Genomic DNA, 24005 nt, shown 5'->3' on the forward strand with positions numbered 1-24005 from the left:
TGAAAATTCTCAGAGATAATGCATTTATAAACACAGAAATGGTTACAACAAAGATGGCCGTGATGAGTGGGTATAATATATTTATATATATATTTATATATAAATCCGTGTCCGGCATCTGACCGTGGCACCTCGGGAGCTAAGTCCAGTCCTTGTGTTTGCCTTGAACTCTCCCTTCTCCACAACACCCCTGTTTTGGAGTTTCACAGATAACACAAAGCCTCCCACAGCTCCTTGGGGCTGGGTTGGGGAGACTGAGAGTATAGGGTCTTTGTAGGCAGAGGAGAGAGGCTCCAAGGAAATCCGTAAAACCATAACCCACACTTCTAAGCCACCTGTGACCAACTTGGGAATTTCTGGCCCCTTGGGGACCACATCTCAGCCCTTGCCCCCTTCAAATAAAAGGAGGTCTAGCCCCTACCCCAAATCTCCTTCTACCAGCAGTCAACAGGAAGTAAAGTGAGACGATGTAGGGGAAGAAATGGCTCTCAGGGACTGAGGCATTTGAGAAACCTCTGTTCTTTTGCAGGCAAGAATAGAACAAGAGGCTGGTTGCATTTCGGGCTCCCTTTTCTCTGTTATCTGGGAGGGCCAGCCTCTAGTCTTACATCAGCCCAAACTTTGAGGATAAGGAGGGTAAGGATAGGGTAAGTGACCACACTGGACAAGTTTCTATGAGGTCATAGCAAATCCTTCCCTTGAGCACCAACCCCCAATTTTAAAAGCTTTGCTTGGGAGGGGAGGCTGCTGGATGACACTATCAGCTCAGTATTCCTTTGCAATCAGGAGGGCTGATGTTCCTTTTGAAGAAGAGTTCAGAAAAAGGGTGGTATCCTGTGAAGGAAAGCCGTGACTGAGGCCCAAGGAGATGGAGCCAAGGCCTGTCAAGGAAGAAAAGGACTTTTCCCACCAAGAGTTGGAGAAAGAAGACACCAGGACTACTTCTTCCTCTTCCCAGTGGGTGGCAGCACGGATCTCTAAGAGCTGGCCAGGTGCTCCACCTGGATGGTGCTGGTGGTGACAGTGAGGCAGATGTCCTTATGATGCTCCGCCGTCTTATACGGGGTCAGGTCAAAGGAACACTGGGGTGGAGGGTTGGGATTGCTGTCCCCACCACCCCCACCCTGGGGGGCTGCCCCAGGAGACTGGAAGTGTGGTGGTGGCTGTTGCTGTTGCTGCTGCTGCTGCTGCTGCTGCTGTGATGCCTGGGAGGCCTGGGCCTGGGCCTGAGCCTGGGCCTGAGCCTGAGCCTGGGCCTGAGCTTGAGCCTGGGCCTGAGCCTGGGCCTGGGCCACTGCTGCCGCCGCTGCTGCTGCCTGCACTTGTTGCTGAAGATCAGGCGGGTTGTGTTTGCGCATATGTTTCATAAGGTATGTTTCCTGAAGGAGATGGTAAAAAGAAGTTGAGGGATAAAGAGGAAGGAAAAGAGATTACTTGTAACTAGCACCCCAGGCTCTGATTCTGCTGTAAGCAGAGTAAGCTTTATACTGGTTTTCTGGAGCCAAGACTGAGCAAAACTCAAGTAGCACTTTCAGTAGCTCACTACTGAGAAAAAAAGAGGGGAACCTTTAGAAGTCACTGAACATTCAACTGGCAAAGGAATGAGCTGCTATTTTTTTCAAAGACCCCTGAATGAAACAACTTTACAACCTTTTCTGGAGTCTCATGGAAAATATCTAACTGGGCCAGGTGCAGTGGCTCACACCTGTAATCCCAGTACTTTGGGAGGCTGAGGCAGGTGGATCACTTGAGGTCAGGAGTTTGAGACCAGCCTGGGCAACATGGTGAAACCCCATGTCTACTAAAAATACAAAAAGTTGCTAGGCATGGCGACATGCACCTGTAATCCCGGCTACTTGGGAGGCTGAAGCAGGAGAATCCCTTGAACCCAGGAGGTGGAAGTTGCAGTGAGCCGAGCCGAGATCATACCACTGCACTCCGGCCTGGGTAACAGGGCGAGACTCTGTCTCAAAAAAAAAGAAGAAAATGCCTAACTGAAATCTGGCTCCCCTCAAAATTTCAAGTGGCTTTATTTTGCCTTATGTTTAAGTAAAATGAAGAATTACGGCTTATCAGTCTCTATAGGATTAGGGGATCAGGCATCCCCTAAATTCTTCAGCTATGGGTCTAATTAATTTCTGAACATTTACCTGTTCTGCTAAGTTGAAGCTAGGGAGGCAGGGTATTCGCTGCAACAGATCTCTACCCAGAAAATGGGGTGAAGTGGACTGTACTCTTAGAGGACCATGAGGAAGGAAAGAGAAGAAACGGAGCACTCACTGATGTGTATGCCCGACTGCAGATAGTGCAGGTGTACACCTTGGCATGCTTCACTGTGTGCGTAGACAGGTGCACCTCTAGTGAGGCTGCATCCGTGTACGCCCGATGACAGTTGTGGCACTTGAAGGGTTTATCTTTGTTGTGTTGCCGTCTGTGGGACTGAGAAAATTGGGAGAAACCAGAATGAATACATTATACTCTTCCCTCCTGTCCCCTTGACCTTGATGGAAAGCAGAAAGGTAGGTGTCAGGCTTCCCAGCTTCTCTCCATCTGAAGAAAGTAGAAATTGTTTCAAATGAAACTTGAGAAGCTACAGGCTAAGGGTGGAAGCATACCTCATGTAGCACATACCAGGATCCCAAGACAGCTTATGCCCGTCTCACCAGTCCAGTGGTTCTTAAAGTGAGGCATGGGGATCTTTAGGGAACACGAAGACCTTCGCAGGGGGCCCACAGGGTCAAAACTTTTTTTTTTTTTTTTTCATGAAATCTCACTCTGTCGCTCAGGTGGGAGTGCAGCAGCACAATCTCGGCTCATTGCAACCTCCGCTTCCCGGGTTCAAGTGATTCTCCTGCCTCAGCCTTGCAAGCAGCTGGGACTACAGGCACGTGCCACCAGGCCTGGCTAATTTTTTTTGTATTTTTAGTAGAGATGAGGTTTCACCGTGTTGGCCAGGCTGGTCTCGAACTCCTGAGCTCAGGTGATCTGCCCGCCTCAGCCTCCCAAAGTGCTGAGATTACAGGTGTTAGCCACCGCACCCAGCCAAATCTTTTCAAAATAATAAGACAATGTTTGCCTTTGTCTCTCTTGAACCTGGGAAGTGGAAGCTGCAGTAAGCTGAAATCACACCACTGCACTCCAGCCTAGGTGACCCAGCGAGCCTCTGTCTCAAACACGCACGCACACACGCGCGCGCACACACACACACACACACACAGACGAAAAACCTAACTGAAATCTTGTTCCCCTCAAAATTTCAAGTGGCTTCATTGTGCCTTATGTTTTACATGTAACCTTTACAGAGGTTACACGATGTGTGATAACACAATAGGCCAGATGCAGCAGATCTGACAATCTACTCATCTTCTAGCTTAAGACATTAAAGACCCCTGTGCCAGGTGCGGTGACTCATGCCTGCAATCCTAGCACTTTGGGGAGGCTGAGGCGGGAGGATGGCCTGTGTCCAGGAGTTTGAGACCAGCCTAGGCAAGATAGCAAGACCCCATCTCTACAAAAATAAAAAAAACAGCCAGGTGTGGTGGTGCATGCCTATAATCCCAGCTACTTGGGAGGCTGAGGTGGAAGGATCACTTGAGACCGAGAGGCTGAGGCTGCAGTGGGCCATGATCACACCACTGCACTCAGCCTGGGTGACAGAGCAAGGTCCTGTCCCAAAAATAAAAAATAGACACCTGCAAAAATGTATAATGATGCCATTCTTCTCACTCAGTTGTTTTTGGAGGGTCTTGGAATATGTTATTTATGTTAACACACAATGGGTTTATTTTTGTTCTTTCTAAACAGATTACTATTATAAATATTTTTCAGGTTTTTCAGTTTTACAACGTCTATGTAGACAGCTATTACCCACATAAAAACTCTTTGGGTCCCTCAATAATTTTTGAGTGTAAAGGAGTCCTGAAAACATTTGAGAACCACTATATTATTCAAATGGCCCCAAGTCTCAGACTCAAGGTCTTGTGTGGAGGGTGGAACATTTACCTGCAGATTGGAGAGTTGTGTGAAGGCTTTCTCACAGCCTGGGTGTGCACATTTGTATGGTCTATCACCAGTGTGGATTCTGCACAGGATAAGAGAAGAAAGGGAAAGAATGTCAGCAAGACCATTTAGGAACTGGCTCAACAAATCTCCAGGCCAATCCTGCTCTCCTAAGGAGGCACATCAGATGGGCCTCCAAGAGGCACCAGCCTTCCTCTCTGATGTGGATCAGGTACTGATGCTTTGCTTCTGGTCAATGCCTGCATCACTCAGCTCAAGCTGAGGCTCCTCTCTGCTGGGGGAGGAGAGACTGAGGACTTGGCACCCAAGGGACAAGCAGTCCACAATTTGGCATACAAGTCAGCTCCTACAGTAACTGTCCTAACGAACATTCAAGAACATAAGATAAACACAATGGCAAGGAAAAAGAAAAGCAGAACGCGTCTTCCTTGGCCCCACCTTATAGCCAGAAACAGTCCCCTCAGCCTTGAGCATCACTTCCAGAGAATGTTATGGTAACAAAGAAAAGCAGAGTTACACTGATTGTGTAGTAGTAGTAATATTAATGGAAACTCATGAAAACTAAGTGCTTTTTGCAGCCCAGCCCCCTAATGGCAGGAAATGCCTAGTTTAGTACCAATGTGACCACTTTCCCCAACACCACAGGGCCCTCTGCTAAGATGAGCCAAGGACTTGAGGGTGCAGTGACACCTGCTCCTCATCAGCGACTTCAGAACCATCTCTATGACCAGGTGCTTTTCGGGACCTCTGGTATAAAATCTCAAAAACATCACAGGACGTGACGTGTCTCTTATTTGTGAGGAAAGCCTGACTCCTCCTCTTCTCAAAGCAAGATGTCTGATCACTTTAAGGTGAGATCATCACATCCATAAGAAGCCGGGTGAGACGGTCTATGGCCTGTAAGTCTGGACTCCAGTTCAACTTGAGATAGCACCGAAGGAGATCATCACTTCTTCTAGTTGGCAGGTTCCCTTCTTCCTAGTCACTCCAGATTCACGGGATAAACACTGGGCATCTTTATGAAGCATGAGCGTTTTCATCTTCTGTTTGCTGATCCTCTCTGAACATTTAGTACATGTTTTCTTTTGTTCTCTACTCTTGGCATCCCTCAGAGCCTTGCTTGTTGCCGTGGGTGTCACCACGCTGGTGCCCAGCTAATGTCTGATTTTATTTCCTGTTCGTAATTGGTGCCCTAAGGGCTAGAGGTATGGTCTTCTCCACTCAAATGCCTCTGTTTTGGCATCAGGGGGCAAATCTTCCAAGATGGGTACATGAGTATTTTCAGGGAGGAAAATTAGAGAAAAGTTGTTTCCACTCCAGGTACGTGTCTGTCTCCCATGGATCAGTGAATATCATACAGTCACTGCAGCTCCCCGACGTAGCTCTCGCCCCAGAGAAGCTCTGTGTCCACTTGAATCTCCAATGTTGTTTGGTCTTTCTTCTCCCAGATGCCAGCCAGGTCTCTCCTCCAGCCAGGTCTCTCCCCCGCCCCCCGCATGCGGGTTGTTGTGTGTGTCCGGGGCGGGGGTGGGGAGGGCATGCCAGCGGGGCGGGGTCAGTAGCCCGCCACTCTCCCTTACCGTGTGTGCTGCTGGAGGTGGGAGAGCTGGCGGAAGGCCTTCTGGCAGTAGGAACAGTTGTAGGGCTTGGCCCCCGAATGGATACGGAGGTGCTGGGCCAGGTAGGAGGTGTTGGCGAAGGTCTTGGAGCAGTGCGGGCACTTGTGGGGCTTGATGGTCTCCGTGTGCATCTTGGAGTGGATCCTGCCGGAGAGGAGAGGAGGGAAGGGGGGAGGAGGAAGCAGTTCGACACCAGGGGCTCAGCTCTCTGCTGGGTGAAATGATGTTGCTTGACGGATGAGAGCACCCCCTTCCTCCCTCCTCCCAAAAACACTCCAGCCTGGATAGGCAAATGAAGAGGACACCCAGATCTAGGTTGTTGCTGATCGTTAAGTCGGTGGCTAGAATGGCAGTGAGATGATGAAGAGCTGCAACCCATGGCTCCTGGTAACCTTAAAGTAGTCAATCTCATCAACCCTCCGCTTTCTCCTAAGGTTAACACACTCACCACAGACACCCTGCTTCCAAATAGTAATTTGAACAAAGACCAATACCGCCTGTTCCCCATGGACCTGAAGTTGAATGCACACCTGGGCTCTGAACTGAAGCATATAGTAAAAGCAGGCCTGCTCTGCAGAAAATTTCCAAACACAGACACAGAGAGAAACCACAAAAATTGTTCCAGACTTTGGAATTGGAGACCACAATTTTCAAGGCCCCCCAAATAGCTAGGATATATAATTTCCACAGACAGTAATAGGAGGTTGAGGCTACCAATGGGCAAAGGTGAAAGGGGAAAAAAAATACATGTGGAGAGAGGAGTAGGTGCAGGCAACATGGTCTTAGGGTTCACGGCCAGGTGGTGGGGTAAACCAAGAGCAGCCTTACCGGGTGTGCTGCTGAAGGTGGGAGAGCTGGCGGAAGGATTTCTCACAGAAGTTACAACTGTAGGGCTTAGCCCCTGAGTGTATACGGATGTGCTGGGCCAGGTAGGAGCTGTTGGCGAAGGTCTTGGAGCAATGTGGGCACTTGTGGGGCTTGGTCTCGGTGTGTGACTTGGAGTGGATCTGCATCTCCGACTTGGAGTAGAATGTCAGTGAGCACATCCGGCACCTGAGCCAAGTGAGGGCAGTGGTTAGAACCCTTCCCATCAAGAAGGTGTGGCTGAACCCCCCCTACTTCCAAGAGAAGCCCACCTATCTGAGGTCTCTCCTACTCCAACTTGAGAGTAGAGCTCTATGTATTCATCTTTATGGCCTAAGGCTTCTAACATGGTACCCAGCACATTATAAATATTCAATAAATGTCTGCTGAATGACTGGACTGCCTCGATGTGCAAAAACGTATTTCAACCAGATACAACAGAGAAACAGCATGAACTCTGGGCAGATGCGAATTTCAATGGGCTAAGAGTATCAGTTAACTTGTTTGCCTTCTGCCTACAGCTTGATTTCAAACATTTAAGGAATTCCCTTCTCTAATGTTCCTACGTATGAAGTACATGCCTCTGTATTCCTCAAGACCCCTGGATGATAATGAGGAACAACTAACTAGATCCTCTCCTGTCTCCACAGATAATTTTCTTCTCTCAGATTTTCCCCTACTTCCTTTTTGGCAGCGATTCCTAGAGGGATGGGGGTGAAGTATCAGAATTATTTGAAGGGGCTTTTTCAAACCGTGTATGTCTGCTCTCCACCCTCTTATCTGATGTTGCATCCATCATCTACCCACCCCTTGCCCACAGCCCCTTGACAATCAAGTGAAAACCACTTTTGCAATGACCAACGTAGCTGCTAGGGGAAGGTGCCATCCCTCAAGCATTTGGGAGAAAAATGTTTCCAAAACACCTATCTTCCACGCTAAACCTTTCCTCTTCCCTAGCACATGGAGCCAGTGTCAGCACTCTGGGTTGACATCAGTAGCACCTGATCGTACTTTTACTCATCCCAAGTTGGTAATCCTTTCCACTCTGGTATTGTCCAGCAAATATCAATAAGGAGGTCTCTGAGCAAGTTAAGCCACAACTATTCAGACTTTACTGAGTAAAAGCTATCTTTCATTTTCGTAAACAATTCACCAGTGTAAAATGGGAGCTAGTAGAAAAGGCAATGACCTGGAAGCCCGGCAATTAGCACAACTCCCTCTTCTTTGGGTTCTCCCTTACTTATCTTCTTAAGAGAGGCTTCAGATGGTGTGGGATGATGATTTCTGCACTTTTTTCATCTCAGGAGAATTTTTTAGTTACCAGCTTATTGATCCCTGGCAGTTGTCTGAGATATCCAATCATTGCAGGAGAGAGAGGGAGGCTCTGTTTATAGTGAGCATAATCCAAAGGACACACACAGCCAGTGGGAATCAGGATGCCTGGGTTCTACTCAGGATTCAGTTACAAACTTGCTCATTAACAGACCTCAATTTTCTGGTCTGTAAAATGGAGAGATAAATTTTTGCCCCCAGAAGGGCCAGTAAACGCCTAGGACAGTCAAAGGTAAGCCAAGTATTCTCCAGTAATAAAACTGCATTCATCTTAAGCCTTAGTGCTGATGGACGAGCTCATGCTAGTAAATATTTCACTAAGACTGAGGTTAGAAGCTGGACACATTGTCAGTTGAAGGGCAACTGTACAACTGTACTAAAGTTGCAAACTAATTTTCCTTGATGCTACAATTTCTCAGACAGGTAGAACATATTTATTTTAACCCAAATAAAATCTCATCAATTTGTGTGTGAGGGTGTTCGATACACAATTCTGCCCTTAACATTAAGGTTAATTTCAAAAAATAATAATAACCCACTTAGTCAAAGTTTCCAATAAGAGAACTTGCAAAACTTAAATTCATTTATAATGTGCTGGCAAGGGAATGAGCAATCTCAGAAGACACTAGGTATAATAATGATGATGACCACAATGATCATAGTTGCCATTTGTTGTTATGCCTGACAGTGCCAGGCATTAGGTCAGGCACTTCAGACACACTGTTTCTACTCCTTACAACCTGGCAGGTCTTATCCATGTTTTACAGAAAGGAACACAAAGATTCAGAAAGTAAGTAATTTGCCAAAGGGCAGTTATTCACTACAAAGCCATGATGCCAGCCTACTTTAAGATTCCTAACACCAGAGTATTCACGCAGAGGTTGGAATCATCTGCCAGGAAGGGACTGACCAAGGAGATCATTAAAATATTTCCAACTTGAAAATCCTATGAAGTCAAGTAGGAGAGTCCTCTAATGCAAGGTGCTGGGTGGTTGGAAAGAAATTTAGTTTTGGAGAGTCGTGGCAGTCAGCAGGGGATAGAAAAGCCAGCATCCATGTCATGGGGTGCCTTCCTCCAGGGGCACCATTCACATCCAACACAATGAGAATGGGGCCCCTTGGAAGCATGCAATGCAATGGCCTTGATTATAATGATTACAATGGCCACTTTGAATTATCATCCATTTTTCCTAAAATGCTCAAAACAATTTCAAATATTCTGACTTTGCCTCAAAACATTTCTACAAGACAGATGAAGGCATGGCTGATCTTCCCATTTTATATATGGGAACAAAGAGTGGGAGATACGTTGACTTGCCCAGAGTAACAGAACCCAACTGCCTCAATACCCACTCAAATGCTACTGACCACTGAAGAGGGTATGGCTGACCCACACATGCATCAAAACAGAAATTCACTGTGATAAAAAGATTTCTTTTGCCAGGCACAGTGGCTCACACCTGTAATCCCAGCACTCTGGGAGGCCGAGGCAGGTGGATCACCTGAGGTCAGGTGATCGAGACCAGCCTGGCCAACGTGGTGAAACCCTGTCTCTACTAAAAATACAGAAGAATTAGCTGGGCGTGGTGGCGCAACTGTAGTCCCAGCTACTCGGGAGGCTGAGGCACGAGAATCGCTTGAACCTGGGTGGCGGAAGTTAGAGTGAGTTGAGATTGTGCCACTGCACACCAGCCTGGGCGACAGAGCGAGACTCCGTCTCAAAAAAAAAAAAAAAAAAAAAAATTTCTTTGGAATGTCAAGAGTTCTGAGTTTCTGAAGAAATTCTGTTTACCCAGGATACAATAAGTCTCCCTTCAATTTCAAAGTTCTTTGTAGTCACCTGGGTGGGTGGTCACTCAGGAATTCCAAAAATACTGAATGTGTGAAAAGCCCCATGAGGCTTTCTTCCAACTGCATATTCACATTTCTTTTAATATATACAGTTGGAAAGTCCAGAGAGAGCTTCAATGCGGGTCGCGGTGAAGAAAGGGCAGAATGAGAGGACCTGGTCCATCAGAAGGGCTCATAGGGTGTTAAAGGATCCTTCCACTACTTCTACAGATTGTATGTAGATGTATCTCCATGTCACAATGGCCTCACTTTAAACAAACACATAAGAATCTAGATTTCTATAGGATAATTTAAAAGGGATTTTAATTTTATGAACTGATATATAAGAGAATGCCTTTAAATGAATCAAACTTGTCAGGTACCTTTATAATATGATATGATGGAAACATTTTCCAGGAACACTTTTATTGTATAAAGTGGGGTACACCTGTAATAATAAAGCTGCAATGAACTTTTGGATTATGAGATGGAATTCTGCACTGCTCAATTCTGCATAGCAACACTCCTCTCATTCTCACTTATAAAGAGTGGTTTAAACACTCTGTAGGCTACTCTCCACGGTAGAACTATACAACACAAATAAAAATAAATGCTAAATAACTATTTCTTAACTTTCTTTTGAAGTTCCCAACATTTCAAATCTGATCTGACATATACTCCCAACAAATGGGAGGCACAAACAGAACTATCCCCATTTTACAGATGAGGCAACTGAGGCCCAGAGAGGGGAAAAGGACTTGCCCAGGGTCACACAGCAAATTCGTGGTGGAGCCGGGAACTGAATCCATGAGCCCAAGGCTCTGTCCATTTCCTGTGCCGCAGTTCCCTTCGCTCCTAAAATGGGAACAACATTGCCCATCTGGGTACACTAAGGAACTAAGGACAACCCAGACTCCCAGCCATGCACATCTGCCCCTGTCTATATCAAAGCTGTGACAGTAGTTATCCCACTCTATACAGTGCTACCAAACTCCCCAAACCCACTAGGGCACATGACAGTTCCCAAAGGGATTAAAAGATGTTCAACTTTCAAAGGGCAGGGAGTTTACTTATATAATTATTTTTGTAGAGTATCACATGCAAATATGCATATAATGCTTTTTGGTAAAGGGGAACTTAGAGGAAATGGAGAATCAAAATGACTTTCATAAATTAGAAAGTGAGCAAAGTCATTCTTTAAGTATATATTCCAAAGGGGGAGGCATCCTATTCCTCCTACCTTCTTATGAAGGCCCCTCCCATCATCCCAACCATGCAGGGTAAGGCAGGCTCAGTGTTCTAACATGACCCAGGAACTGGTGGATGGCACATAGGTTAGGTGCTTACCAGAAAGGTTTCTTAGAAAAATAGGAATGGAATATGTAGAAAGCAAAAAGGAGCTGCAGCCAAGAGTCTCAAACCCAGCATAAAGCCTTATTACAAGAGAGAAATTCTACTTTGTTACTAAAAAATAAGTCAGTGTTAACGACCCCCAAAACAAGGGTTAAAAAAAGGAAAGGGTGAAATGGGTCTCTGCATCCTAACAAGATGCTAGCAGCTCTGCCTCCTATCCTATGATGGGACACCTGACATGCAAGTGGCTCAGAGCTGGGCAGCTGTCAGAGTGTAGCGCCTGACTGGGGCAGAACACAATGAGGGTAGAGCGAGAATTACCAAGCCAGGGATCCTCGCCCCATCCTGCCCCTGGCTCTGAGTCTTACCTGTAGGTCTTGCCGTCTTTCTGATGGTCATCGTCATCCTCAGGGGAGAGGACATAAGGGTCATTCATCTCGGGCAGCCCTGATTCCAGCATCCGCTTCTTCTTCCGGCCCCGGGGTGGCTTAGGAGCCACACTGCCACCTCCACCACCACCTCCACCTCCTTCCTCGGTTAGGGTCGATGCTACCTTCTTGGAGAGGTCAGGGACAACCTGCAGGGCTTGTGAGCCAGGGGGAAGAGCTGAGACAATCATGGGAGCCGAAATGGGGAAGGTCTGAGCTGATGATGCTGTGGTCACAAGAGAGCCTGAGGGGGACGTGATTACCAAACCCGGACCTAGGATTGGGAGAAAAAGGAGATGGCGTCATGTTGTTCAGTCCTGATCCTAATCCTATTTCATTTCCCCCAGATGATTGTCTAATTAACCCCTCACCCCCCTGCCGACCCAACCCAGAGTACACAGGAAACCCCAAACCCTGTAGAAAAATAATGGTCTCCTAACCCTTGTCCCCACCCCCCTGGTAACAGTGAGATTTACCCCTTGATTGACTCCCTTCTCTTCTCCACCTCTGAGAACAGGAGACTCCTTGATTCAGAGAAGGAAAGAATGTCACCTCCTCAAAGGCAGGGACCGCATCTTCTACTTCTTTGTATCCCCCACAATGCCTAGCACATTGCTAGGCACACAGTAGGCACTTAATAAAAATTTGATTGAATAATCAAACACATATCCCACTCCCCATGTCCTTGGAGCCCTCCAGCCTGGGGTACTGATCATGGAAGATCAACACCTCAGATTGGAGAAGAGCAGAGTTGCTCACCAGCAGTCATCAGTCCTGTAGACGGCACAGGGACCACCGTGATATTCTGGGTAACGGACGCTTGGCTGTGTGGGGTCAGCTGGTCTGACTTGGACTCTGTGTCCATACTGATGCCTGAGGGCAGGGACACTGAGGCAGGCACTGTCAGTAAGGTGGGGTAGTGAGGTGGAGCCAGACCACAGCCCTTCTCTGGCAACAGTTGATCCTTCATCTTGTTGATGAACATTGTGTTCTCAATCTAAGAGAAAAGGAAGGGGAAGGGAGCACCCTCTTCAGCCTGAAAGGCTGATTCTGCTTGCTCGTGAGCACACTTCAGTGTCTGTCCTCCTTAGGGATCAAGGATGAGCACTTCATACCTCTGGCCTTCTAGAGAGAAGCCAAGGCAGAAACACTAGATAATTCTCAGGGGTGGGGGACCCAGTAAAACAGCATTTTTACTGTTTACTGAAGGTGTACCTTCAGTCTCCATAGTAACAGAACTTACTGCTGAGAGTTGGAGAGAGCAAGAAAGCAACACCACTTACCTGACCTGAGACTGTGGGGATAGAAGGCCAGAAGTACGGGTTAGAATTGAAGTGAGATTCTTCCATTCTACCTGAAGAAAAAATGAGAGAACACGTCACACTCAGGAATTACTCAGAAAAAGCTAAGCAATGGAGAAGGGGAACTGAAGAGTTCCTGGTCTCCTCTGGCACCTGATCACATGGCTGGGGACTGGCAGTCAAGACCTTAGTGTCTAGCACATTAGTCCCTTGGTCAGAGCCCCTTGTCACTGTACCCCCAACCAACAGAGGCTATCCTACTTCATGACTGTGAAAGAACTTATACGTATCAGTGTTATTCATGCCCCCTAAAGAAAAACTGGTATTACTTTCCTTTGCTGGCAAAAAGAAACTGAGGTCACGAGAAGGGAGATGATGTAGCTAAGGTCACAAAAAACAAATCACTGACTGACTTGAAAACGGCCAGGCACCAGTACCTAGCATGACTCCTCTTTCTCTTATTCTTCAAAACTATAATCCTTGAAATAAAAATTTTATTTTTTATTTTTTCTGTTTTTGAGACAGGGTCTTACTCTGTCACCCAGACTACACTGCAATGGCACAATCATAGCTCACTGCAGCCTCAATCTTCCAGGCTCAGCCTCGCAGGGAGCTGGGCCTACAGGCCGTGTGCCACTATGCCGGACTAATTTCTTTTTTCTTTTTTTTTAAAGTAGAGACAGGGTTTTTCCATGTTGTCCAGGCTGGTCTTGAACTCCTAGGCTCAAGGGATCAGCCCACCTTGGTCTCCCAAAGTGCTGGGATTATAGGCGTGAACCACCGTGCCCAGCCAATAAAAATTTCAAGAGTTCCAACCAATATGTCTACAGTTCTGTGTAGTTTGAGAAGGTTCCAGGCCAGAACATAATACAACTAAGAAAATTAAAAAATGAAGACTGGGCGTGGTGGCTCACACCTGTAATCCCAGCAATTTGGGAGGCTGAGGCAGGTGGATCATTTGACCTCAGAAGTTCGAAACCAGGCTGACCAACATGGTGAAACCCCATCTCTACTAAAAATACAAAATTAGCTGGGCATGGTGGCACATGCCTGTGATCCCAGCTATTTGGGAGGCTGAGGCAGGAGAATTGCTTGAACCGGGAGGCGGAGGTTTCAGTAAGCTGAGATCGCGCGACTGCACTCCAGCCTGGGGAACAAGAGTGAAATTCTGTCTCAAAAAAAAAGAAAAAAAAAATCAGAATCAAAACATATTTTGAGTACCAACTACTATCTGAAGACCACACCCCACCAATCCCACCAAGGTCTAAGAACATCCATGGTGCTACATTGGGTACCACACGTGCTGTGCTGAGCAGTGAGAATCAATGCATTACTAGTTTTAAAAAGTGTTCTGGCACGAGTAGTATCCCAGGTTTCCAAAGGGATTCAGAATAGGCATAATAGTGGGCCAGAATACACACACAGTGCCAGACTCCTGCTTCATATTTCTCAAAAACTGTGCTTCCAGCTAGGCATGGTAGCTCACGCCTGTAATCCTAGCACTTTGGGAGGCCAAGACAGGCGGATCCCCTGAGGTCAGGAGCTCAAGACCAGCCTGGCCAACATGGTGAAACCCCATCTCCACTAAAAGTACAAGAAATTAGCCGGGGCATGGTGGCGTGCGCCTGTAATCCCAGCTACTCGGGAGGCTGAGGCAAGAGAATTGCTTGAACCCAGGAGGCAGAGGTTGCAGTGAGCCAAGATTGCACCATTGCCTAGACAATAAGAGTGAAACGCCATCTCAAAAAAAAAAAAAAAACAAAACTTCCTGAGAAACAAGAAGAAAAGTAACCCCTCCTAATCATGCCAACAAATAACAGATGGGTACAGAACACAGGCATCCCACCACCCAGTTTCACATTCTGATCACTTCTCCTAGCAAGGTTTAATTGGCAGTATGTTGGTCAAGAGTAGCTTCCCAAAATCCTGGACCAGCAAAGATAGAGCCCTACAAAAGGCAAATAAGGGAGTGTAAGACTAGTGAAATGGGGAAATGAGGAACAAAAAAAGTAAATAAATAAACAGTATTACCAGGCTGCTACTCTGAGCAAAGCACAATCAAGGTTCAGCAGGGGAAGACCCGTGACAGGCAAGTTAGACCCACTGAGGATACACTGGAGGCAAACACTAAGATACTGAGAGCTAAAGGGTAGGCTGGGCACAGAAACTCAGTTTTAAGTACTAAGGAAACAGGGAAGGATCTTCAACAAAGGCGCTGAAGCTGAAAATTACTCTAACATAACTCTGTTCCTTATCCTTTTATAGAAAACATCACTTTTTTTGTTCTATTAAACAGCACCCCCAATTTTCATAAAATCTATAAAGGGAAAAACTGTATTTCAGCCTTTTTTAAAAGTAGCAAGGGTGGAATGTACCAAATCTGTGACTACAACAGCTTCACATAAATAGGGTCACTATTAAATGACCAAAGATCAAGTATACATCAATTCTGTTTTCTGAGTTATAAAACACAATAAAACTAATCAGTCTCTGATACAGGTACTAACTTGGTCCTTCCAGCCATAGCTTTACAAAGGGGTCTTATGGCTGGGTGTGGTGGCTCATGCTTGTAATCTCAACACTTTGGGAGGCCTAGGCAGGAGGATCACTTGAGGTCTGGAGTTTGAGACCAGCCTGAGCAATATATTTGAGACCGTGTCTCTAAAAAAAAATTGGGGGAAAAAAAAAAAAAAAAAAGAGGTGAGTGTGGTTGTGTATACCCATAATCCTAGGTATTTGGAAGGCTGAGGTGGGAAAACTGCTTGAGCCCAGGAGTTCAAGACTGCAGTGAGCTATAAACACACTACTGTACTCCAACCTGGGTAGTAGAGCAAGACCCCATCTCCAAAAAAAAAAAAAAACACCAAAAAACAAACATGCAAGTTGCGGTGGCTCACGTCTGTAATCCCAGTGCTTTGAGAGGCTGAGGTGGACAGATTGCTTGAGTCCACCAGCATAGGCAACATGGTGAAACCCTATCTCTACAAAAAGTACAAACATTAGCCAGGCATGGTGGCAGGTGCATGTAATCCCAGCTACTTGGGAGGCTAAGGCAGGAGAATCATTTAAGCCCGAGAGGCAGAGGCTGCAGTCAGTAGAGTGTGCACTCCAGCCTGGGTAACAGAGAGAAACCCTGTCTCTAAAACAAACACAAAACAAAACAAAGCAAAGATGGGAGTCTCACGTTCTCTTCAGGCAACAGAATCAAGATACAATCAGATCACAGTTTAAGAGAATTCAATTTTGCCAAACTTTTTGGGAAGGAGCAAATACATCTTTTACATCTGTATCTTATAAATATCCCCAACATATGACTTTATCACCCAAGACACAATTACATATTTAATGAATTGAACAACGGTAGACTACCTACATATAGATTTTGCAAACAATGCTAGGGGTTCAAGTCTTAATCCATAATCCCTGTCTAACTTTCTAGTGGAAAGAAATGCAACTTGACAAGAGATAAGAGTGGTGATAAATGGTGGGAATTAAGTAGAGAATTAAGATGGAGAGAATAGGTGTGGTGGCTCACGCCTGTAATTCCAGCACTTTGGGAGGCTGAGGCATGTGGATCACTTGAGGTCAGGACTTTGAGACCAGCCTGGTCAACATGGTGAAACCCCATCTCTACTAAAAATACAAAAACTAGACAGGCATGGTGGCACACGCCTGTAATCCCAGCTACTCAGGAGGCTGTGGCAGGAGAATTGCCTGAACCCGGGAGGTGGAGGTTGCAGCAAGCCGAGATCTAACCACTGCACTGCAGCCTGGGCAACAGAGCAAGACTCTGTCTCAAAAAAAAAAAAAAAAAAAAAAAAAAAAAAAAAAAAAAAAAAAAAAAAAAAAAAAAAGATTAAAAATAATAATTAGAAGGGAGAATAAACGAAAGAAAGGGCCAATGTATAATTTTCCCCAAAGAATCAAGGAAGTTGGCTGGGTGTGGTGGCTCATGCCTGTAACCCTAACACTTTGGAAGGGCGAGGTGGGTGGGTCACTTGAGCTCAGGAGTTCAAGATCAGCCTGGCCAACATGGCAAAACCCCATCTCTAATAAAAATACAAAAATTAGCAAGGTGTGGTGGCACACACCTGTAGTCCCAGCTGCTTGGGAGGCTGAGGCAAGAGAATCACCTGAGTGCAGTAAGTCGAGATTGCACCACCACAGTCCAGCCTAGGTGACAGACCAAGACACTGTCTCAAAAAAAAAATAAAATCAAGGAAGTAAATGCACTATGGACGTGAAAACTTAGGAAAGAGAAGGCTGAGCACGGTGGCTCATGCCTGTAATCCCAGCACTTTGGGAGGCCAAGACGGGTGGATCACAAGGTCAGGAGTTCAAGACCAGTCTGGCCAACATGGTGAAACCTTGTCTCTACTGAAAGTACAAATATTAGCCAGGCCTGGTGGCGCACGCCTGTAGTCCCAGCTATTCAGGAGGCTGAGAAAGGAGAATCACCTGAACCTGGGAGGTGGAGGTTGCAATGCGCCAAGACCGCACCACTGCACTCGAGCCTGGGCAACAGAGCGAGAATCCGTCTCAAAAAAAAAAAAAAAACAGTGGTGGACAATATCACCACTATTATTATCATTAAAACTTATTAAGCACTTATTGTGTTCAAGGTAGCGTTCTAAGCACTTTACAACTACTACATCATTTAGTTCCTGCAACAATGAGGTAGGTACTGTAATTCCCATTTGAAATGAGGAAACTGGAGGCACAGAGTCCAACAGTAAATAGCAAAGCAGGAATGTGAATCCAGGCACCAAAGAGCAAGTTAAGGAAAGGGGTTCTACAAGGAACCAAAACCATATAACTGTAGTACACACTTTCTGATGTTATGGCTTGATCCAGGAAATAAAATTTAGAATACTTCCAGGAATGAACTATGTATTTTCCAGCTAGTTCTCAAAAAATGTTTTCAAAATTGAAGTTTCTGATAACAGCAAAATGACATGCAGTTCAAGGTCATATTCCTTATTCTGTGAAACCTCACTTAGCTACCAAGATAACTTACTTTAGGATGACAGAGCCTGAATAAAGAGGCCGGACTTTACAAAGGAAAATAAATAAAAAGCCCCTCCATTTACTTGGATGCCTAGTTTATTGCATCCAATAAACTTGTGTGTCTGGTCCAAGGACAAGACACTACATATGCTTTACCAGCTCCCGATAAATAGGTCAGCCCAAAAGGGAGACCACAGAGAGTACTGCTCATCCAACTACAAGCAACCTTTACCAGTAAAATGACACCTGACAAATGCTATGCCACTGTGCTACTGACGATGCTGACTTCATCTTTGTACTCCTGAAACGAGATCAATGGAGAGCTAAGAATCAAAACTATTGCTAGAATACAATGTAAATGGCGCCCCCTAGAGTTGTGTAACAGGGCGTTCTGGTGCCAGATCACTCAAATATCTGCTTACTGTCTGTTTTACCGCTTACTCTATCTTTCGTGGAGGAAATTTCTCCAAATCATCCCAACATTCAATCAGGCACATATCAACATTCGTATCACCCAAAGAAGCCCAGTGATGTTACACAGAAAACTCATGTCTATGTCTACACAGAGAGTGCCAATTTTAATGATTATGCCTATATATTTAAAGAAAGTACTTTGGGAGGCCAAAGTAAGAGAATCACTTGAGCCCAGGAATTCAAGAACAGTCTGGGCAAAATAGGGAGACCCTGTACCTACAAAAAGTTAAAACGTCTCTACAAAAAGTTAAAAAAGTAGCCGGGCATGACGGCTCACACCTGTAGTCCCAGTTACTTGGGAGGCTGAGGCGGGAGGATTGCTTGAGCCCAGGAGGTCGGGGCTGCAGTCAGCCATTATCACGCCACTGCACTCCAGTCTGGCCAAAAGAGTGAGACCCTGTCTCAAAAAGAAAAAAAAAGGAAAGAAAGAGAAAGAAAAGAAAAAACAAAAGAGAAGGAAAGATATAATTTGGTGGAAAGAAAAATGCTGGCAGGCTGAAAATCTGGGTTCTCAAATCAACTTTACTATTGCACCCAGCCTCAACTGTTCTGTTAATAGGAAAGGAGGTTTACTGCTGGGCGAGGTGGCTCACGCCTGTAATCCTAGCACTTTGGGAGGACGAGGCAGGTGGACTGCCTGAGCTTAGGAGTTCAAGACCAGCCTGGGCAACACGGTGAAATCCCGTCTCTACTAAAATACAAAAAATTAGCTGGGCATGGTGGCATGCGCCTGTAATTCCAACTACTCAGGAGGCTGAGACAGGAGAATTGCCTGAACCTGGGAGGTGGAGTGGAGGTTGCAGTGAGCGGAGATCACACCATTGCACTCCAGAGCAACAGAGCGAGACTCAGTCTCAAAAAAAAAAAAAAAAAAAAAAAAAAAGAAAGGCAAGTTTACTATAATTAAGTTGGAGAGTAATTTTCTCTCAAGAGACACAAGGAACTACATATTCCTTCTCCAATCTCAAAAGAAATCTCAGAAGCCCTCAGGAGATAAAGAAGAGAGACACTATCAAGTATTAATAATAGTCATGAAACACGGTAAGACTTGAACTCTTGGACCAGAGCTTTGTCTGCCTGACCACATCCTTCCATAATGCTACCAACCATCCAGGGATAAAGATGACATGGCCTCCAGCAGGTGTTTTTGGCAGATATGGTGAAGACCACCATCTCTTTCCCAGAACCCACTAATTGTTTTTTACTGTTGTTTTTTCAAATAAAGCATGATTTTCTTTTCCCAAGGAAACAGCATTCCCTTAACACAACCAACCCTTAGAAAACCATGAAATACACTCATCAAGTTCAGTAGCTAGAGAATGGCCTTGGGAATCAGGACCTGAATTCTTTTTTTTTGAGACGGAGTCTCATTTTGTTGCCCAGGCTGAAGTGTAATGGCGTGATCTCAGCTCACTGCAACCTCCACCTCCTGGGTTCAAGCAATTCTCCTGCCTCAGCCTCCCAAGTAGCTGGGATTACAGGCACTTGCCAACACACCTGGCTAATTTTTGTATTTCTAGTAGAGACGGGATTTTGCTATGTTGGCCAGGCTGGTCTCGAACTCCTGACCTCAGGTGATCCGCTCTCCTCAGCCTCCCAAAGTGCTGAGATTACAGGCGTAAGCCACCGTGCCTGGCCAAGACTTGTGAATTCTAATTCTAGGTCCTATATCAGTGGATGACTCTTAACTATTTAAATGGATGAATTAACCATTTTACTAGGTTTCTATTAGGATGGAGGATGGAAGAGGATGAGGCCTGTATAAATAAGTTTGTAAGGCATATGGTGATAGGATAAAGGCAGCGCAAAAAAGAGAAAGAATGAAATGCCCCAAGTGCTCCCGAAAGGAAGATTTACAGAAACACTTTCACAAGATGAGGACTATTAGCGACAATTAGTGAAAATTACATAAGGACTACATAATTACAAAGGAACTACCCAAAAGTAACAAATCTATAGCCTCCAGTTTAGAAACCATCTACAAGTAGCATCAACAAGAAAAAGATGGAAAAAAACAATCAACTTGAATTCAACTACAGAAAGAACTTAAGACACTATTGAGAAACCATTCCAAAACACACAACTGCAGAAAGGTTACCTTAGCTCAAGACTTGAAATGAAGAAACACAGAGAAAGTTTTTTTTTTCTCCATAAGGAAACAAAATCTCTTTCTCTCAGGGTCTAAACACATTCAAGAAGGGCCATCCCAGTAAGACGTGTGAGGCTTTCCTGCCAGTATCCATAAACTCTTCCAAGTACAAGTAATTCAGAACAAATGCACCCCAATGTTACTGGGAAACATCATCACACCATACACAAACAGACTAAACAGGACTGCTACCACCACACAGCTGGCAACCTGGGCCAACAGCTTCTAGCCTGGGCACCACCGGACCACTTCACCCTGCATCCTGTAGGAGGGACGGCACGGTGGTTCTCCTCGCCCTGTCTGTTCCACTATAAATGATGGATCTGAGGAACATGAGGCCAAAATAAATAAATAAGACTGGAGAAGAAGAGATATGTACCCAATATTTAATCAACAACTTGGCTCAGCAACCCACAGGGCAATTTATAAACTAACCTCTAGGATCATAAGTTCTGAACTCAAACTCTTTAGGTCCAGTCACTGTCATTTTCAGGCTACCCAAAACTCTTCCAGACCTACTTCTGGAGTCTACTCCTTACAGTTTTATCCACTTCACTCCAAACTACCCATGAAGCAGTTTTTTTTTTCCCTGAAAATTTCACCTTGCCACACCAAATTCAAATAACCCTGTGTCACAGATTCTAATCACTCCACAGACCCACTTCTAACACTCCACTGCACTATTTGGGATAGGAACTCCATTCTAAACTCAGCCCTGCTTGTTCCAGACACAGGGAAGCAATTCCATAAGGACTCTATTGGCATTTAGGGTCTTTGTGTCCCAAAGCAGAATAAAAATTTCTCCTTTGGACACAAGGCAACACTATTCAGTGGCTTCACCTGAGCATTTCATATTTCATTCCTGATGAGCATTAGGAGGAATGGAAAGTGATGGGGGATAGCGCCAACTTTTTACACAAAAACTTCCTGACCCACAAGAGGTAACAGAAAAAAACTGATTTCTCTCCCACAACAATCTCAGCATTACAATTGCTATTACTTTAAGTATTCTATCACATTGTGAAACACACACACACATGCCCCATTTGGTTGTGACCCCTTCTCCCCCAAAACCAGAAAAGCCATTAACCCAAAAATTATCTTACCCTCTCTCTCTCTTCCTCCTGCCGTCTTATTCCTTCTCCTTTCCAGGGCTCCTGAACTTTCTGTAAACAAATTGTCTAGGTTACAGGGGCCAGGCAGGGTGCAGCCACCAGAGAACTGTGGAGAACCTCAGGAATTATTTGTCAGCAGTCAGTCTGGAAGGCAGGCAGACCCCCCAACAAGCAATCCAAAGACGGGTGGATATAACAGGAATCTAGTGCCACCCTCTACGTGGATACGAGAGAAATAAATCCAATTCCCAGAAACTAAGATGAACTCTATCACCAGCGTTTGGGTTTCACTCCTAGGCTCAGAGACTGGTCCTTGTTCGTTCCCAGGCCACAGGTAACCAGGGGTCACAGAACAGAAGAGATGGAGGAGGAGGAGGGTCTCTGCCCCTGAGGAGTGGCTTCAGAAGGCAAAGCTGAGGGCTGGGGGATGCACAAGCCCTTGTGTCAGGCACAGTGCCAGTTCAGGCCCAGCCACTTCCTCTAGCCTTCCCCCCACTTCTTCGAGGACTTCGCCCCCTGCCTACCCAAGGCCTTGTGCCAAGAAGTACCTCCCTCAGCCTGCACCGTGGTCTATCTACTGGAGACCCCAGCTGTCCCCTCAAAACCTTCGCTCCCCTGAGACAGTTCCTGGGAGCCTTCTTCTAATGTCGTCCCCTACCCCCTTCTCAAAGACCCTTCCTTGGGACGTCCCTCCTTCCCCTCCAGGGAGCTGAACTCTGCCACCCACCAGACAGGCACCCGCCCCCTAAACCCCCCCATTCCTCCCCATCGCCCGCTCCTCCACAACCACTTCCGGTTCCGGGACGGACACACACACAGTCACATCGTGGAGCCCCCCTTCCCCGCCTGCCCAAGAAAAAGGGGAGGGGGGAGGAGCAAGGAGCTTGGCGCGCGCCGGCTGTAGCGGCGCGAGACTCACCGGGCGGCGACGGCTGCGGCGGCGCCAGAGCGCGGGAGGGGCGGCGTTTGCTGGGAAAGGAGGGAGCCGAGTGGGGTGGGAGGACCAGGAAGGGGCGAGGGAGGGGAGAAAGCGCAAGGCGCAGCGCGCGGGCACGCACTTCTGGCGCGAGACAGACCCACACACTCACACGCACGGAACGCGCGCGAGACACCCGCAGGGCGGGGGCGCGAGGCAGTGGGTGGCCCCCCTCCCTGCCGCCCTCCCCTTGCACTCACCCGGAAGTGGTGCTGCAGCTCGTGCTCCCGCGAACCCCAGTTCCTCCACGCCCCCCCTCCCTCCCTCCCCCCAGCAGGCTCAGAGAAGAGCTCTGCGGCGAGAAGGCGGGAGCGCCGGAAACGAAAAGGGGGGAGGGAGGGAAATAGCAATGTAGGGGGAGCGCTCATGGAGAAAGAGTGGCGTGCAAAAGCCGAGTCACTTCCGGCAGTGGCTGGAACACATCCGGCGCCGCTAGCGCTGCGAGATATTCAGGGCAGAAGTTACGATAACCCGGGGCGGAAGTAGCTTCTGCCCAGCGACTAGGTAGAGGGGATGTGACGTTATAGCGGAAGTGAAGGCGGGTTCCGCTAAGGGCAAAAGCTGAAACCGGAGGACTGCGGCCCTGGGCTTCCGGAAGGGACATCTGGGGAAGGTCGGGGGGTGGAAACGCGAGAGGTTCATGAATTATCCATCAAGGTAGGAGAGGAGGTGTGGGTTCTTCAGATGCTGGGACCCCGTTTCTCTTCCCTCTGGGTGTTGAATAAGCTGATGTAGGAAATTACCATTATTTTTTGTGATACCCCCAAGAATGTCTCAATGCTTTGAATATCCGGGAAAGGACTAGGACATGTTCTTGTTTTTCTGAGTTCCCTACTTAGGTCCAGTTAGAACTTCTCCCAGCCATCAAAATCTGTCTCTCTGACACATCCCTTACTTTCTTTACTTTGGTCTTTTCTTGTTGCCCATACCCACATCTCTATCCCCTTACCCTGTTTTACTTTTAAATATAGCACTTATTACTGCCTGATTTGTTTGCTGTCCACCTCTCCCCACTAAAATATTGGCTACAGGACAGCGAGGACTGAATTGTTCGTTGCTGTATCCTCATATCCCGTCAGTTAAGTGGTCTGTAAACTCTTGTTGTATAAATGAACTATAGTTCATTATGAACACCTAATATGAACCCTTTTAGGAAGCCTTGCCTGATTGCTCCAACCTGTAATGGTCCCTCTGAATTCCCATAGCATTTAATACGTACCTTTTATTGATATTTTAACTATTTCATATATGTGATTCCTCAGCAAGATTGTCAGCTCCTCATGGAAGGAAATACGTTGCTTCGCTGAGCATATAGTAAATGCTGAATATGTTGTTTGAACAAGTGAATGCTGTTACAAGCGTGCACCCCGACCTGGCCAGAATGCCCCTGGGCTCAGCTCTAAGCAGAACTGAGGTCTCTCCTACTAACGGTAAGAGCCTCTTGCTGAGAAAAATAACTTTTTTTTTTTTTTTTTTTAAGATAGAGTGTCACCCTGTTGCCCAGGCTGAAGTGCATTGGCGCCACCTCGGCTCACTG

The 24005-nt window shown here is 46.4% G+C and overlaps 1 protein-coding gene across 37 annotated transcripts; it reads right to left on the bottom strand.

Annotated features, from left to right (window-relative positions):
- ZNF384 (zinc finger protein 384) lies at positions 1 to 22920 on the bottom strand. Of its 37 annotated transcripts, XM_054444428.2 has the most exons (13): positions 22669 to 22872; positions 22412 to 22461; positions 21484 to 21543; positions 12730 to 12800; positions 12206 to 12443; positions 11923 to 11970; positions 11387 to 11720; positions 10428 to 10520; positions 6468 to 6692; positions 5601 to 5783; positions 4003 to 4081; positions 2281 to 2439; positions 1 to 1379 (listed from the first exon to the last, which is right to left on the bottom strand). In XM_054444428.2, the coding sequence occupies exons 4-13, from the start codon at positions 12793 to 12795 to the stop codon at positions 978 to 980; spliced, it is 1827 nt and encodes a 608-aa protein (XP_054300403.1). In that variant the 5' UTR covers positions 12796 to 12800; positions 21484 to 21543; positions 22412 to 22461; positions 22669 to 22872; the 3' UTR covers positions 1 to 977. The 37 variants fall into 37 exon arrangements, with proteins under 37 accessions (XP_054300403.1, XP_054300399.1, XP_063528441.1 ...); XM_054444424.2 differs by lacking the exon at positions 22412 to 22461 and having other exon boundaries at positions 22669 to 22879; XM_063672371.1 differs by lacking the exon at positions 10428 to 10520 and having other exon boundaries at positions 22669 to 22877.
- Positions 22921 to 24005: the final 1085 nt, after the last annotated feature.

The sequence above is a fragment of the Pongo pygmaeus genome, chromosome 10 (genome assembly GCF_028885625.2).
Source record: "Pongo pygmaeus isolate AG05252 chromosome 10, NHGRI_mPonPyg2-v2.0_pri, whole genome shotgun sequence".
Lineage (NCBI taxonomy): Eukaryota > Metazoa > Chordata > Mammalia > Primates > Hominidae > Pongo > Pongo pygmaeus.

Coding starts and splice junctions, on each gene's coding strand:
- ZNF384 (XM_054444424.2), bottom strand. CDS start 12,795: ATGGAAGAATCTCACTTCAATTCTAACCCGTACTTCTGGCCTTCTATC. Junction 12,444..12,729: donor TCCCCACAGTCTCAGGTCAG/GTAAGTGGTGTT, acceptor CTTTTCTCTTAG/ATTGAGAACACAATGTTCAT. Junction 11,721..11,922: donor AGAAGGGAGTCAATCAAGGG/GTAAATCTCACT, acceptor TCCCAATCCTAG/GTCCGGGTTTGGTAATCACG.